At 44.1% G+C, this 17,500-nt stretch overlaps 1 protein-coding gene across 1 annotated transcript in view; it reads right to left on the reverse strand.

The window, feature by feature from the left end:
* The window catches only part of npr1a (natriuretic peptide receptor 1a), a 34,252-nt gene that overhangs the window by 14,181 nt on the left and 2,571 nt on the right, over positions 1–17,500 (reverse strand). Inside the window, 13 exon segments of the mRNA XM_054605512.1 lie at positions 305–409; positions 934–1,011; positions 1,142–1,216; positions 2,745–2,865; positions 3,099–3,183; positions 4,733–4,744; positions 4,747–4,867; positions 5,054–5,148; positions 9,546–9,705; positions 10,105–10,218; positions 10,759–10,828; positions 10,830–10,947; positions 11,853–12,589. Coding sequence (XP_054461487.1) covers positions 305–409; positions 934–1,011; positions 1,142–1,216; positions 2,745–2,865; positions 3,099–3,183; positions 4,733–4,744; positions 4,747–4,867; positions 5,054–5,148; positions 9,546–9,705; positions 10,105–10,218; positions 10,759–10,828; positions 10,830–10,947; positions 11,853–12,582 — 1,884 coding nt within the window. The 5' untranslated portion in view covers positions 12,583–12,589.

Here is a 17,500-nt window from a genome sequence, read left to right on the forward strand (position 1 = left end):
GCTGAGCTGACAGAGGGGTATAACAAGGAATACATGGCTGACAGAGGGGTATAACAAGGAATAAAGAGCTGACAGAGGGGTATAACAAGGAATAAAGAGCTGACAGAGGGGTATAACAAGGAATAAAGAGCTGACAGAGGGGTATAACAAGACAGAGGGGTATAACAAGGAATAAAGAGCTGACAGAGGGGTATAACAAGGAATAAATGGCTGACAGAGGGGTATAACAAGGAATAAAGGGCTGACAGAGGGGTATAACAAGGAATAAAGGGCAGACAGAGGGGTATAACAAGGAATAAAGTACCTGTAGGCTGCCTCTGGGACAATACTCTGTGATGATGCACATGTTTGGTGTATCAACGCAGGAACCAATGAAGCGTGTCAGGTGCTCATTCTGAACATCTCGCATCTGCAAGAGCACAGAGGCATCAGGTTCAAACCCATCACAACCATCAACATGCTATATGAGCAAGAGACTGAAGCCCCACGTTAGATACTCAGCTGCTCAGGTAGTCCCGTCGGCTGATCAGAAGGTCTGTTAGTTGTTAGGCATGTAGGTTAGCCTGTCTGTCAGTAGGTCAGTGGCTAAGTCAGTTGGTAGGTCAGTTGGTAGATCAGTTGGTAGGGCAGTTTATGGGTTAGTTGGTGGTCAAGATGGTGGGTCAGTTGGCAGTTTAGGTGGTGGGTCAGTTGGCGGATCACTTGGTAGATCAGTGGATAAGTCAGTTGGTAGGGCAGTTGGTGGGTGAGTTGGTAGGTCAGTTGGCCTACCACCTAAACGGCAGTTTATGTGTCAGTTGGTGCTCAAATTGGTAGGTCAGTAGGTAGGTCAGTAGGTAAGTCAGTTGGAAGGTCAGTTGGTGGGTCAGTTGTTAGGTCAGTTGTTAGGTCAGTTGTTAGGTCAGTTGGTAGGTATACAGATGAAGTTCTTACATGTTTTAGTTCAAACAGGACCTTCCTGGTCAGTTCGATACGTTTCTTGTTGATATACTTGATAGCTGCCAGGTTTCCCTGCAGGAGACAATCAGCAGCGTCATGAGCATTTTCATTTCACCATCATCTTATTCTCCATTACAGACGTCATGTGTCTGATCAGGCTGATGGCTGTCAGCAGAGAGTGTGAGGTAAGGTGGTGTCAGACCTTGTAGTATCCAGTTTTGGTGTAGATCTGGAAGTTCCCCTCCATGGTAATCAGAGAGCCGCAGTTGGATCCTTTCTGCAGAGAATCAAGATGAACTAATTATTCCAGTCAGAACAAACTAGAAACCGTTTAAATGAGTGAGTGTTTTGTATTTATTTCTGATTTATAATGAAATAAACACAAAGTCACTCAGCTACATTGGATGAAGCCCATTTTCATTATTAGAATATCGATCCTTTGGCTCAGGGTGGGAGGCTCTTTAGGACGCAGCATCTTGTAACTTTCTTCTTGCTTGTTACTGTAGCACTCTTTGGGTTCGTGTTAATTAATCAGAATAAGGTATACTATAGTGCACGTGGGCCCACACCACACACACACACAGTCACTCATACAAACTAAATAAGCACGTTGCAGCCTGTTAGTTGCTCGGGTGCGTTGCTGTCTTCCTTGTCCTCTGCAGTCACGCAGAAACGTTCTGTGCCCGACCAGTAGAAAGTCCTGGCTCCAGCAGAGATGTCACTCTCAGGAACCGAATCCCATCCGTTCCGGTCGACAGCACCATAAAGTCCGCGTTAGTGTCTTCAGCTTAGGTTTTTCCTTGGTGTAGGGAAAACATTCAACAACCTCTCAGCCTCACTCTCTGCATGCAATACCTCTCCGTCTCCTTCGCCCCGCCCCCTCTTTAACCACAGGTGCGCCTGATTGATACCTGGAGTAGTCAATCACGTTTGAACTTAAGGCACAATCAATGTGTTTTTCTGTTAACTTTAACCTAGTTAACCCCACCGTTTGTCTTCAGTATTGTTTGGATCTGTTAGTTTGAACTCTTATTCACATATTTATATTATAGTTTATTTATGACTAAATTATCTTAATTTATCAGTTAACTATTTTTATTAAACTAAATTACTTTCAGTTTTAAGTTGCCTTCCTGAGTTATTTTATTTAAACTTTGATAGGAACTTCTTTTAACTTTTACCAGGGCTACATTACCATTAGAACTTTAAGTCAAAGTAAACATTTGTCTCTGATACCTGCTTAATTGATACCCATGATTCTGAAGTCCAGCTTGTTTTAATTTTATTGTTCGGGTTATGCCAAACCTCACACAGTTCCTCCAGCAAAAGTCTCTCCAACGTTGTGAGTTTGTATTCGTCATTGTGTGGACGATGAGAGACCAATCCTCTGGAGAGATCACAACTTCCAGTTCTCTTTCTCACTTTTGCTTCATGTGGTCTGTTGAGTTGTTCTTCGTTTGTGATGTACTTTGATCCAGAACCCTGATGATCCATCTGGTGGGTTCTGAGTTCCCAGTTATATGAGTGTGAAAAACGCCTCAGTTAATACTGATGTTCTCTGTGTCTCTCTCTGTCTGTTTGTCTGTCTCTCTGTGTCTCTGTCTGTCTCTCTGTCTATCTCTGCCTGTCTGTCTCTCCGTGTCTCTCTCTGTCTGTCCGTCTGTCTCTCTGTGTCTCTGTCTGTCTCTCTGTCTATCTCTGTCTGTCTGTCTGTCTGTCTCTCTGTCTATCTCTGTCTGTCTGTCTGTCTGTCTCTCTCTGTGTCTCTGTCAGAGACCACTTTAGTGTGAGTGTGTGTGCGTTACCAGTGACATGGTGAGTCTGCTGCAGGTTCTCCTCAGAACTTTATCCAGGTTGCTCATCTGGACGTCGTCCCATGAAACTCTCCACAGCTGAGCCGCCAACTCGCTCTCCAGCTTCAACTTCCTGTTCAACAGACAGGAAGACAGGTGTGTGTGTGTGTGTGTGTGTGTGTGTGTGTGTGTGTGTGTGTGTGTGTGTGTGTGTGTGTGTGTGTGTGTGTGTGTGTGTGTGTGTGTGTGCAGAGTGATTGTCATGTGGGTTTATGTTTAAAGAGTGATTACATTCTAGTAAAGTGAGACATTCTAGTAAAGTGAGACATTCTAATAAAGTGAGGACATTTTAGTAAAGTATCTCACCTGTAAATGAAGACAGTCACAGTAACAATGATAACAAAGACGAAGCAGATCACTATGGCAACCATCTGATGCATCGTAACTGTACCTAGAGAGGATGGACGGACATCAGAAAGGACAGAAAGTGTGTTTATGTGGGTCAAAAAATGGAGAGATAAACAAATTCAAAACACTTTTGTAGAAAATAATATTCCCACAATGCAAATGTCTGTGTCTTCAATCCATCGTGACATGAATTGGAAAAAGGCACAGAGAATATCAGTTAAATATCATATTCATTTTTTTATTAAAGAAGTGTAATTTCAATTTCAGAATATATCTTGTCAAGGAAACTGAATATTAATTATTTCTTCACTAGAAAAGAAAGTAAGAGTGGTCATGCTTGGTGGTAGTGATTTATGTTAAAAATAACTAAATACATATAAGTCAAATATGTATTTGCCCCAAACATGAGGAAATTGCTCAAACTGCCTGAAAATAGTAAAAAGTAAAATGAGGAAGCGCTGATAGAAGAGAATCCATGATGTCATGCTTTAATGGCCGTCACATCAACACTGTGGTCTGATTGGTTTCAATACATCATCTATATGATTTAAAGATGATGTATAGATCTGTATGATTTATAGATGATGTATAGATCTGTATGATTTATAGATGATGTATAGATCTGTATGATTTATAGATGATTCAATTCAGTTTATTTTGTATAGCCCAGAATCACAAATTACAAATTTGCCTCAGAGGGCTTTACAATCTGTGCACATGCAACATCCTCTGTCCTTACACCCTCACATCCTCTGTCCTTACACCCTCTGTCCTTACACCCTCACATCCTCTGTCCTTACACCCTCTGTCCTTACACCCTCACATCCTCTGTCCTTCCCTCACATCGGCACAAGAAAAACTCCCCTAAAAAAAACCCTTTAACAGGGAGAAAAAAAGGAAGAAATCTATGGGAGAACGACAGAGGAGGGATCTTCTCCCAGGATGGACAGAATGATTTATAGATAATGTATAGATATTGTAGGAGCCAGGATTAGCCGGTGCACTTTTGTACACCTTCTTTGGTCACTTCCGGTAATGAGTCACGTGGTGTTAGGGATTGCGATGGGGATATCAGCTGTTCGCTATTTGGGTTTTGTGAATGGAAGGAGAGGGGGTGAGAGAGGGAGTCTTATTTTTTGTTGACCGCTAATTATTGCTATTTGCTATTGTTTGGACACCTTTGTACACAGTTACTGAACTATGCAGAACACTTTTGAATGTGTGTTATTGAGCACACGTGTTTGTTTGTTTCTTGCGAATAAAACTACCAAACGTAGCGACTGGATCAGTGATTCAATGACGTCCGCAGACTAGTCTCCCCTACTTAGCCTCTCGGTGACTCATTTTAAGTTGCAGATAGTCACCTATAGATATATATGACAGTAGTGTTGTCTGCAAACTTCACCACAGAGTTTTCTTCATGTCGGGGGTGTACAGCGGGAACAGGAGGATGCCGAGCACACGGCCCTGTGGGGCGCCGGTGTGTAGAGAGCGTATATAAATATATGTATTATATATAAATGTGTGTGTGTGTGTGTGTGTGTGTGTGTGTGTGTGTGTGTGTGTGTGTGTGTGTGTGTGTGTGTTCGTACGTGCGAGGCAGGGGGTTGGTCGTTCTTGAAGCCACACTCTGGGACATCTGGAGGTGGAGAGCCACCTGGCCACTGGAAGCTCCGCCCACTCTGCATGACCAGCTGTTTCATGCTGCTGTTGTACACACACACTACCTGCGCACACACACACACACACACACACACACACACACACACACACACACACACACACACACACACACACACACACACACACACACACACACACACACACACACACACACACACACACACAGATGACGCTCTAGTCTCTCAGGTGTGTGACATCATGGTGATGACATCATGATTCAGGTGTTTTACCTGGAACTCTCCAGACTCAACGTCGATCGTGTCCCAAACAGCAAAGTCCATCTGTCTGTCCCCAAACTCGTCCATCTCCACCGGCCCCATCACTCCTACGGACACACAACCCCTTCATGTGTTCATATGTGTTCATACGTTCATATGTGTTCATATGTGTTCATGTGTTCATATGTGTTCATATGTGTCATATCTGTCATATGTGTTCATACGTTCATATGTGTTCATATGTGTTCAAAACTCTTTGAAACTTTCTCTTCACTCCTCCAGCCCCACCCCCTCCTCCTACTTCCTCCCTTCACCCTGATGATTTCGCCAACTTCTTTGACAAGAAGGTAAACGATATCAGATCCTCCTTCTCTCAGCCCCCCTCTCCCTGTCCACCCTCTCCCTCTCTACCCTCTCCAGCTCTTCCCCCTCAGCTCCCCCTTCCCTCTCCACACCCCATCTTACCCTATTTTGCTCCCCTCTCCCCTAACGAGGTCTTCGACCTTGTTACATCTAACCGCCCCACCACGTGCTCCCTTGACCCGATCCCCTCCCCTCTTCTTCAGTCTATTGCCACTGAACTCCTTCCTTTCCTCACCCACCTCATCAACACATCTCTCGTCTCGGGATGCTTTCCCTCGGCTTTCAAGACTGCCAGAGTCACCCCCCTTCTGAAAAAACCATCACTTGACCCCTCTGATATCAAGAACTTCAGACCGGTTTCTCTTCTACCCTTTCTATCCAAAACACTTGAACGCACTGTCTCTAAACAACTGTCTTCCTACCTCCACCAGAACAACCTCTTGGACCCCCACCAGTCCGGGTTCAAGGTGGGTCACTCGTCAGAGACGGCCCTCCTTGCGGTGACAGAGTCACTTCACGCCGCGAGAGCAAACTCTCTCTCCTCTGTCCTGATTCTCCTGGACCTGTCAGCGGCGTTTGACACGGTGAACCACCAGATCCTCCTCTCCACCCTCGAGGGGATGGGCGTCTCAGGCTCTGCACTCTCCCTGCTTGCATCCTACCTGACAGGCCGATCCTACCAGGTGACATGGAGGGGGGCCGTGTCGGAACCACGCATGCTGACTACAGGGGTTCCACAAGGTTCAGTTCTGGGCCCCCTTCTCTTCTCGCTCTACACAACATCTCTGGGTTCTGTTATTCGCTCGCATGACTTCTCTCACCATTGTTATGCCGATGACACCCAGCTGATCTTGTCATTTCCTCCCGGTGACACCCAAGTAGAGGCACGCATTGCTGCGTGCTTGGCTGACATCTCGAAGTGGATGGCGACACACCACCTGAAGCTCAACCTGGACAAAACCGAGCTACTGTTCCTCCCGGGGAAGGGTTGCCCGCACCGAGACCTGTCCATCACCATTGATGATGCCGTGGTGACGCCAACTCGGACTCTGAGGAATCTGGGTGTGACCCTGGACGACCAACTGTCGTTCTCAGCAAACATTGCATCGGTCACATGCTCCTGCAGATTCCTCCTCTACAACATCAGGAGGATTCTCCCCTTCCTCACTGAGGAGACGGTGCAGGTGCTCTACAGGCTCTGGTCATCTCCCGCCTGGACTACTGCAACTCACTACTTGAGCCCCGGCATCGGCCATCAGACCTCTGGAGCTCGTCCAGAAAGCTGCAGCTCGTCTGGTGTTCAATGACCCAAGTTCTCCCACACAACTTCCCTTCTCCGTTCTCTACACTGGCTCCCTGTAGGAGCATCCAGTTACAGACTCTGGTGCTAGCCTACAGGGCAGTGAGAGGAACAGCTCCTTCCTATCTCCAGGCCTTGGTCAAGCCCTACACCCCGCCCGACCACTCCTCTCTGCTGCCTCGGGGTGACTGGTTGCCCCGTCGCTCAGAGGTCCCTGCAGCCGATCCACCCGGTCACAGCTTTTTTCTGTCCTGGCCCCTCAGTGGTGGAATGAACTCCCCACTGACCTCAGGACAGCAGAGTCGCTGCCCATCTTTCGGCGCAGGCTGAAAACTCACCTCTTCAAGAAGCACTACCCTGAGCCTTCCTCGTAGCACTTATTGTATTCGTATTAGTTGTTGCACTTACTGTATTCGTATCAGTTCGCTGCACTTATTGAATTCGTATTCGTTTACTGCACTTATCCTATTCGTAGTAGTTTGTAGCACTTATTATATTCGTATTAGTCTGTTGCAATTATTGTTTTCGTAGTAATCTGCCTCTGCACTATACTTTTGCTCTGGTTTATGCTTTAAGATGCTTGTTTAAGAAAGGAGATGCACTTATGACTTCTGGTGACTAGTAGTTCTCTTGAATACCTATGTTGAACACACTTCCTGTAAGTCGCTTTGGATAAAAGCGTCTGCTAAATGACTGTAATGTAATGTAATGTGTTCATATGTGTTCATGTGTTCATACGTTCATATTTGTTCATATGTGTTCATGTGTTCATATGTGTTCATACGTTCATGTGTTCATATGTGTTCATACATGTTCATATATGTTCATATAGGTGCAAACGTTCATGTGTTCATATATATTAAATATGTTCATGTGTTCATGTTTTCACATGTGTTCATGTGTTCATATCTGTTTATGTGTTCCAATGTGTTCATACATTCATATGTTCATATGTTTATATATGTTCATACATTCATATGTTCATATGTTTATATATGTTCATACATTCATGTGTTCATACATTCATATGTTCATATGTTTATATATGTTCATACATTCATATGTTCATATGTTTATATATGTTCATACATTCATGTGTTCACATATGTTTGTATGTGTTTATATTTTTATATATGTTTACATATGTTCATATATGTTTATACATTCATGTGTTCACATGTTCATATATGTTTATATGGGTGCAAACATTCATGTGTTCATATATATTAAATATGTTCAAATGTGTTCATGTGTTCATGTTTTCACATGTGTTCATATCTGTTCATGTGTTCCAATGTGTTCATACACTTATTTTTAATGTATACACTTGTATATTAATGTATACACTTGTCATTATTAATGTATCCACTTGTATATTAATGTATCCAGTTGTATATTAATGTATACACCTGCATACTAATGTATACACTTGTATATTAATGTATACACTTGTTATTATTAATGTAAACACTTGTATATTAATGTATACAATTGTATATTAATGTATACACTTGTATATTAATGTATACACTTGTATATTAATGTAAACACTTGTATATTAATGTGTCCACTTGTATATTAATGTATACACTTGTATATTAATGTGTCCACTTGTATATTAATGTATACACCTGTAATTATTAATGTATAAACTTGTATATTAATGTATACACTTGTTATTATTACTGTATACACTTGTATATTAATGTATACAATTGTATATTAATGTATACACTTGTTATTATTAATATATAAACTTGTATATTAATGTTTACACTTGTATATTAATGTATACACTTGTTATTAATGTAAACACTTGTATATTAATGTATACACTTGTTATTATTAATGTATACAGTTGTATATTAATGTATACACTTGTATATTAATGTAAACACTTGTATATTAATATATAAACTCGTAATTATTAATGTAAACACTTGTATATTAATATATAAACTTGTAATTATTAATGTATCACTTGTATATTAATGTATACACTTGCATACTAATGTATACACTTGTATATTAATGTATACACTTGCATACTAATGTATACACTTGTATATTAATGTATACACTTGCATACTAATGTATACACTTGAATATTAATGTATACACTTGCATACTAATGTATACACTTGTATATTAATGTATACACTTGCATACTAATGTATACACTTGAATATTAATGTATACACTTGTATATTAGTATACACTTGTACATTAGTATACACTTGCATATTAATGTATACACTTGTATATTAGTATACACTTGCATATTAATGTATACACTTGTATATTAGTATACACTTGTATATTAATGTATTCACTTGTACATTAGTATACACTTGCATATTAATGTATACACTTGTATATTAGTATACACTTGTATGTTAATGTATACACTTGTATATTAGTTTCGTTCTTAGTGTTTGTTATTTGGGCTGTTGGTGTTGGCTGATTCATCGCTGACCTTTGACCCCGGTGATGTCAGGGTGTTGACGTCTGCTTCCTGCTGCAGGAAACAAATCTATTTCCTTCACAATAAAAGTGAAGCTCCACACAGTTTGATTTGTGAGCGGGGGGTCATGGGGGGGTTAAGGGATGTGAGTCCACTGAGACCAATGAAACACTGAGTCCAGTTACTGCAGAGACACACTAATCAATACATCAGCAGGAATCTATTGATTAATGAACTGGATGGATTTCAGCTCTCAGCTGAACATAAATATAGAGAATTAGCCCAGAGTGTGTTCCTGAACGTTCCTGCTCTGTGGTTGGTTGAGTTCAGTTAGGGTTAGAAAAGAGGAGGAAGAGGAAACAAATATCAGTCCTCACCTGAGAAGGTCCTGTTCCACATCCTCTTGGTCACCTCGTCTCCTCTGGGCCTCCACACCCCTCCTGGTCCTGGTCCTGGTCTCTGCTCACTCAGTGTCTCGTTCAGAGCCTGAGAGTACATCATGACTCCATCATGGAAACCTGCAGCGATCAGGTTATACTGACAGAGAGACTGAGACATCAGGATCACGCTGGATCTCTGTATCTGTATATATATATACATGTGTTTATATATATATATATATATATATATATATATATACATGTATATATATATATATATATATGTATATATATACATGTATATATATATATATATATATATATATACATGTATATGTATACATGTATATATATATATATATATATATACATGTATACATATACATGTATATATATACATATATATATACATGTATACATATACATGTATATATATACATGTGTATAGATATATATATATACATGTATACATATACATGTATATATATATATATATATCTATACATATATACACATACATGTATATAGAGAGAGATAGATATGATGTGTTTTTTACCAGAGAGTCTTTGATGTTGAAGTTGAACATTGTCTTTGCGTCGTTCTTCAGAGTTTCAACAAACTGAAGATATTCTGGATTCTGAGGCTCCAGGTAGGTTAGAACCTTCACACTCTGTCAGACAGACAGGTAGAGAGACAGGTTCAAATATAACAACATCAAATATAATAATACAAATACATCAAATATAATAATACAAATACAAAACAACAATAACAATAAATAATAATAATAATAATGAATAACAATAATAATAAGAATAATAGTAATGAATAATAATAATAATGTATAATAATAATAATAATATAATGAATAATAATAAATAATGATAATGAATAATGAATAATGAATAAAGAATAATAATAATAATAATGAATAATAATGAATAATAATAATAATAATAATAATAATAATAATAAATAACAATAATAATAAGAATAATAGTAATGAATAATAATAATAATGTATAATAATAATAATAATATAATGAATAATAATAAATAATGATAATGAATAATGAATAATGAATAAAGAATAAAGAATAATAATAATAATGAATAATAATGAATAATAATAATAATAATAATAATAATAATAATAATAATAATAATAATAATAATAATAATAATGAATAAGGTTGAATAAAAATGTCACCCTGAAAGCGCGGCGGGCAGCGAAGTCGTCCTGGTCTCCTCTGAACCACGGCCGGACGGGGCCCCGCCCCCAGACCCTCCGCAAAAAGATCAATGAAGAAGAAGACGTAGTCCTCCAACTCCACCCCCTCCTTCCAGAACTGGACCATCAGACTTCTGAGGATGTCCCAGGAGCAGCAGAGGTACACCACTGAAGAAGAAACCAGAACCACACATAGCTCTCATTGAAGAAGAAGAAGAAGAAGAAGAAGAAGAAGAAGAAGAAGAAGAAGAAGAAGAAGAAGAAGAAGAAGAAGAAGAAGAAGAAGAAGAAGAAGAAGAGTTTCTTTCATGTCTGGACACCAGCTCATAGTTCTGCTCTTTAACAGATCTGACATCTCTGGAGAAAGAGGAGGAGGAGGAGAAAGGGGAGAAAGGGGAGGAGGAGGAGGAGGAGGAGAAAGGGGAGAAAGGGGAGGAGGAGAAAGGGGAGGAGGAGGAAGAGGAGGAAGAGGAGGAGGAGGAGGAGAAAGGGGGAGAAGGAGGAGAAAGGGGAGGAGGAGCAGGAGGAGAAAGGGGAGGAAGAGGAGGAGGAGGAGGAAGAAGAGGAGGAGGAGGAGGAGGAGGAGAAAGGGGAGGAGGAGGAAGAGGAGAAAGGGGAGGAGGAGGAGGAGAAAGGGGGAGGAGGAGGAGAAAGAGGAGGAGAAAGGGGAGAAAGGGGAGGAGGAGGAGAAAGGGGAGGAGGAGGAAGAGGAGGAGGAGGAGGAGAAAGGAGGGGGAGGAGGAGGAGAAAGGGGAGAAAGGGGAGGAGGAGGAGAAAGGGGAGGAGGAGCAGGAGGAGAAAGGGGAGGAAGAAGAAGAGGAGGAGGAAGAAGAGGAGGAGGAGGAGGAGGAGGAAGAGGGGAGGGGAGGGAGGAGGAAGAGGAGAAAGAGGAGAAAGAGGAAGGGGAGGAGGAAGAGGAGGAGAAAGAGGAGAAAGGGGAGGAGGAGGAGGAGGAGGAGGAGGAGGGAGGAGGAGGAGGAGGGGGAGGAGGAGAAAGGAGGGAGGAGGAGGAGAAAGGGGAGGAGGAGGAGAAAGGGGAGGAGGAGGAGAAAGGGGAGGAGGCGGTCTCAGACCTCGGCCGTGCTGTTGGATCTCCTGCACCACGCTCTTGAGGTTGAGGCTGTCGGCATCGATCACGTGGTCCCGGATGCTGACGTTGTGGCGTCCCAGCAGCGTGTAGAGGCCCTCCACGGCGAAGTAGCAGGGCCGGTCGTCGTTGGCGTCCTTGTTGTCGCTGAAGAGCAGCATGGCGTGGCGCCGCCAGCCGAAGGCGTCCTGGAGCCGCACGCCGAACTCGCCCAGCTTCCGGTGGGTGGGGCCCGTGTTGGTGACCGCCGCGTAGCGCTCAAAGCCGATGGCGCGGGCGCCGGCCGTCACCATGGGAACGTCCCAGTGCGTGGTGAAGCGGGCCACCGGCGAGGACGAGTAGTCGCAGCCGGGCCCGACGAAGGCCCAGGGGTCGTGGGCCAGCTTCAGGTCCACCGCCACCAGCGGCGCCATGGAGTCCGAGCAGAACCCGTCCGGGTTCTCCGAGCTGCCGTGAACCAGCTGGAGCTTCAGGCCCGGCAGCAGCCAGGGGTCAGAGTTTACCCGCTGCACCGCCTGGAGGAGCGCCGGCGCCACGCGAGGCCACGCCCACGCGTAGTCCGTGTTCGTCAGGGGCAAGATGGCCGCCAGAGTCACCACCCGACGGGCCTCGCTGGTGTTGACAGCTGACGGAGAGGAAGCAGCTGATCCAACGAGGAGGAAGAGGAGGAGCAGTGAGGGGCGGGGCCAGGAGGGGCGTGGCCACCCAGACAGCATGATGAGCCTGTCAGACGATGTGCAGGAAACACAAACACAAACATTAAGGAAACTTTCACAATAAAATAAAAGAATCCAACTTTTATCATTTTGTTTATTAAATGTTTCCATATCATTGATCAGTTTATTGATTAATGAATCCATGAATCAGTTTATTGATTAATGAATCCATGAATCAGTTTATTGATTAATGAATCAATGAATCTGTTTATTGATTAATGAATCCATGAATCTGTTTACTCCTCCAATGAATCGCCACCTTATCGTGGTGGAGGGGTTTGTGTGCCCCAGTGATCCTGAGAGCTGTGTTGTCGGGGGCAATAGCCCCTGGTAGGGTCTCCCAAGGCAAAGTGGTCTCGGGGGAGGGGTCAGACTAAGAGAGATTCACAAAACCTCAATGAATCGGATGATGCAAGGTAGTGGCACCTCGCCCGGAATAGGGAAACCGGGGCACCCTCCTGGAGCCAGACCTGGTAGGGGAGCTCGCCGGCGAGCGTCTGGTGGCCGGGCCTTGGCACATGGGGCCCGGCCGGGCCCAGCCCGAAAAAGCTACATCGTGCCGCCACCCTGTGGGCCCACCACCCGCAGGGATAGGCATTGGGGTCGGGTGCAATGTGAGCTGGGCGGCAGGCTGGGGCGGCAGGCTGGGGCGGAAACCTGGGCGTGCTGACCCCCGGCATCACAGACTAGCTCTAGGGACGTGGAATGTCACCTCTCTGGCGGGGAAGGAACCGGAGCTGGTGCGGGAGGTGGAACGCTACCAACTAGATATAGTTGGGCTCACCTCCATGCATAGCACCGGTTCTGGAACCAAACTCCTGGAGAGGGGCTGGACTTTTTCCTTTTCCGGAGTTGCCCAGGGTGAGAGGCGCCGGGCGGGTGTGGGGATACTCACGAGCCCCCGGCTGAGCGCCGCTGTTCCGGAGTTCTCCCCGGAGAACGAGAGGGTCGCCTCTCTGCGACTGGGAATCGCAGGAGGAAAGTCTCTGACTGTTGTTTGTGCCTATGCACCAAACGGCAGTTCGGAGTACGCAGCCTTCTTGGAGTCCTTGGGTGGTGTTCTGGAAAGGGCGCCGACTGGGGACTCCATAGTTCTTCTGGGAGACTTCAACACTCACGTGGGTAACGATGGAGAAACCTGGAGGGGTGTGATTGGGAGGAACGGCCTGCCCGATCTGAACCCGAGTGGTGCTTTGTTGTTGGACTTCTGTGCTAGTCATGGACTGTCCATAACAAACACCATGTTTGAGCATAGGGAGGTTCATAAGTGTACTTGGTACCAGAACACCCTAGGCCAAAGGTCTATGATCGACTTTGTAGTTGTGTCATCAGACCTGCGGCCGTATGTCTTGGACACTCGGGTGAAGAGAGGAGCAGAGCTGTCAACTGATCACCACCTGGTGGTGAGTTGGATCAGGTGGTGGGGGAGGCTGCCGGACAGACCCGGTAAACCCAAACGTGTAGTGAGGGTGAACTGGGAACGTCTGGCTGAGGATCCTGTCCGCAAGGTCTTCAACTCCCACCTCCGGAATAATTTCTCGTGCATCCCGGGGGAAGCTGGGGACATGGAATCCGAGTGGGCCATGTTCAAATCCTCCATTGTGGAAGCTGCTGCTAGGAGTTGTGGTCGGAAGGCGATCGGTGCCTGTCGTGGCGGCAATCCAAGAACCCGCTGGTGGACACCAGCGGTGAAGGAGGAGGCCGTCAAGCTGAAGAAGGAGGCCTTTCGGGATTGGTTGGCCGAGGGGTCTCCTGAATCAGCAGGCAGGTACCGGTTGGCCAGAAGGGCTGCAGCTGCGGCGGTTGCTGAGGCAAAAACCCGGGTGTGGGAGGAGTTCGGCGAGGCCATGGAGAAGGACTTTCGAATGGCCTCAAGGAAGTTCTGGCAAACCGTGAGACGACTCAGAAAGGGGAAACAGGGCTTTTCTCAGGCTGTGCTCAGCGGGGGGGGAGAACTGCAGACCCGGACTGGGGATATTGTCGAGCGGTGGAAAGAACACTTTGAGGAACTCCTGAACCCGACCAACACGTCCTCTGTGGAAGAGGCAGAGTCTGAAGACTCAGGGGAAGACTCGTCCATATGCCTGGCAGAGGTCGTTGAGGTAGTTAAAAAGCTCTTCAGCGGCAAAGCGCCAGGAGTGGATGAGATTCGACCGGAGATGCTAAAGGCTCTGGACATTGTTGGGCTGTCTTGGTTGACACGTCTCTTCACTGTCGCGTGGAAGTCGGGTACAGTGCCTGTGGAGTGGCAGACCGGGGTGGTGGTTCCCATTTTCAAAAAGGGAAAGTTTACTCCAGGGTTCTGGAAAGGAGGCTCCGTCCGATTGTCGAACCTCGGATTCAGGAGGAGCAATGCGGATTCCGTCCTGGCCGTGGAACAGCGGACCAACTCTTTACCCTTGCAGGTCTGTTGGAGGGGGCATGGGAGTTTGCTCATCCAGTCTACATGTGTTTTGTGGACTTGGAGAAGGCCTTCGACCGTGTCCCTCGGGGAGTCCTGTGGGGGGTACTGCGGGAATATGGGGTACCTGGTTCGTTACTACGAGCCATTCGGTCCTTGTATGACCAAAGTGAGAGCTGTGTCCGGATACTCGGCACAAAGTCGAGCTTGTTCCCAGTGCGTGTTGGCCTCCGCCAGGGCTGCCCATTGTCACCAATCCTGTTTGTGATTTTCATGGACAGGATTTCAAGGCGCAGCCAGGGGGAAGGAGAGTTTCCGGTTTGGGGACCTCAGAATCACATCCCTGCTTTTTGCAGATGATGTGGTTCTGTTGGCTTCTTCAGAACGTGACCTTCAGCACGCACTGGGGCGGTTCACAGCCGAGTGTGAAGCGGTCGGGATGAGAGTCAGTACCTCCAAGTCTGAGGCCATGGTTCTCTTCCGGAAAACGGTGGATTGCACCCTCTGGGTTGGGAGTGAGTCACTGCCCCAAGCGAGGGAGTTCAAGTATCTCGGGATCTTATTCACGAGTGAGGGTAAAATGGAGCGGGAGATGGACAGGCGGTTCGGTGCAGCGTCAGCAGTGATGCAGGCGTTGTACCGGACCGTTTTGGTGAAGAAGGAGCTGAGCCGAAAGGCAAAGCTCTCGATTTACCAGTCCATCTACGTTCCAACCCTCACCTATGGTCATGAGCTTTAGGTAGTCACCCTCACCTATGGTCATGAGCTTTGGGTAGTGACCGAAAGAATGAGATCGCGAATACAAGCGGCCGAAATGAGCTTCCTTCGTAGGGTGGCTGGGCTCAGCCTTAGAGATAGGGTGAGGAGCTCAGACATCCGGAGGGAGCTCGGAGTAGAGCCGCTGCTCCTTCGCGTCGAAAGGGGCCAGCTGAGGTGGCTCGGGCATCTGATCAGGATGCCTCCTGGACGCCTCCCTTTAGAGGTTTTCCAGGCACGTCCAACTGGTAAGAGGCCCCGGGGTCGACCCAGAACACGCTGGAGAGATTATATATCTCGTCTGACCTGGGAACGCCTCGGGGTTCCCCAGGAGGAGCTGGAAAGTGTTGCTGGGGAGAAGGACGTCTGGAGGACCCTCCTTAGCTTGCTGACCCCACGACCCGGCCCCGGATAAGAGGAGGAAGATGGATGGATGAATCTGTTTATTGATTAATGAATCAATGAATCAGTTTATTGATTAATGAATACATGAATCTGTCTATTGATTAATGAATACATGAATCAGTTTATTGATTAATGAAAACATAAATCAGTTTATTGATTAATGAATACATGAATCTGTTTATTGATTAATTAATACATGAATCTGTTTATTGATTAATGAATACATGAATCTGTTTATTGATTAATGAATACATGAATAAACTGATTCATTGATTAGTTTTCTAATCATTCTACATTCTGTCTTGTGATCACATGATCCACTGACGTCCCCTTCAGGAGCTGCTGGGATTTCTGGGGACTCAGTAATTGTGTCCATCTGCTAAACTGAATTATGATGCCAGAGAGGGTGAACCAATCACGGCCTGAGGCCCACGGAGGACACGCCCCCTTTGACATGAGGTCATAGGATTCAACATTTAAATAAACAAATCAAAGTTTTTTTCATTTAATACTCAAAAAAACTGAAGACTTTGGTTGAAAAACATCGTCAGTTTTCAGACGAGACAAAGAAACAGCTTTTACATATATATACATGTATTAATACATATACACATGTATTTATGTATATGTGTATATGTGTATATATATTCATGTATTCATGTATTTATGTATATGTGTATATGTATTTATGTATTCATGTATATGTGTATATGTATTTATGTATTCATGTATATGTGTATATGTGTATATGTATTTATGTATTTATGTATTCATGTATATGTGTATATGTGTATATGTATTTATGTATTCATGTATATGTGTATATGTGTATATGTATTTATGTATTCGTGTATATGTGTATATGTGTATATATATTCATGTATTCATGTATTTATGTATATGTGTATATGTGTATATATATTCATGTATTTATGTATTTATGTATATGTGTATATGTGTATATGTGTATATATATTCATGTATTCATGTATTTATGTATATGTGTATATGTGTATATGTATTTATGTATTCATGTATATGTGTATATGTGTATATATATTCATGTATTCATGTATTTATGTATATGTGTATATGTGTATATGTGTATATATATTCATGTATTCATGTATTTATGTATATGTGTATATGTATATGTGTATATATATTCATGTATTCATGTATTTATGTATATGTGTATATGTGTATATGTGTATATATATTCATGTATTCATGTATTTATGTATATGTGTATATGTGTATATGTGTATATATATTCATGTATTCATGTATTTATGTATATGTGTATATGTATTTATGTGTATATGTGTATATGTGTATATATATTCATGTATTCAT

Source organism: Anoplopoma fimbria, chromosome 10, assembly GCF_027596085.1.
Source record: "Anoplopoma fimbria isolate UVic2021 breed Golden Eagle Sablefish chromosome 10, Afim_UVic_2022, whole genome shotgun sequence".
NCBI classification, from domain to species: Eukaryota; Metazoa; Chordata; class Actinopteri; order Perciformes; family Anoplopomatidae; genus Anoplopoma; species Anoplopoma fimbria.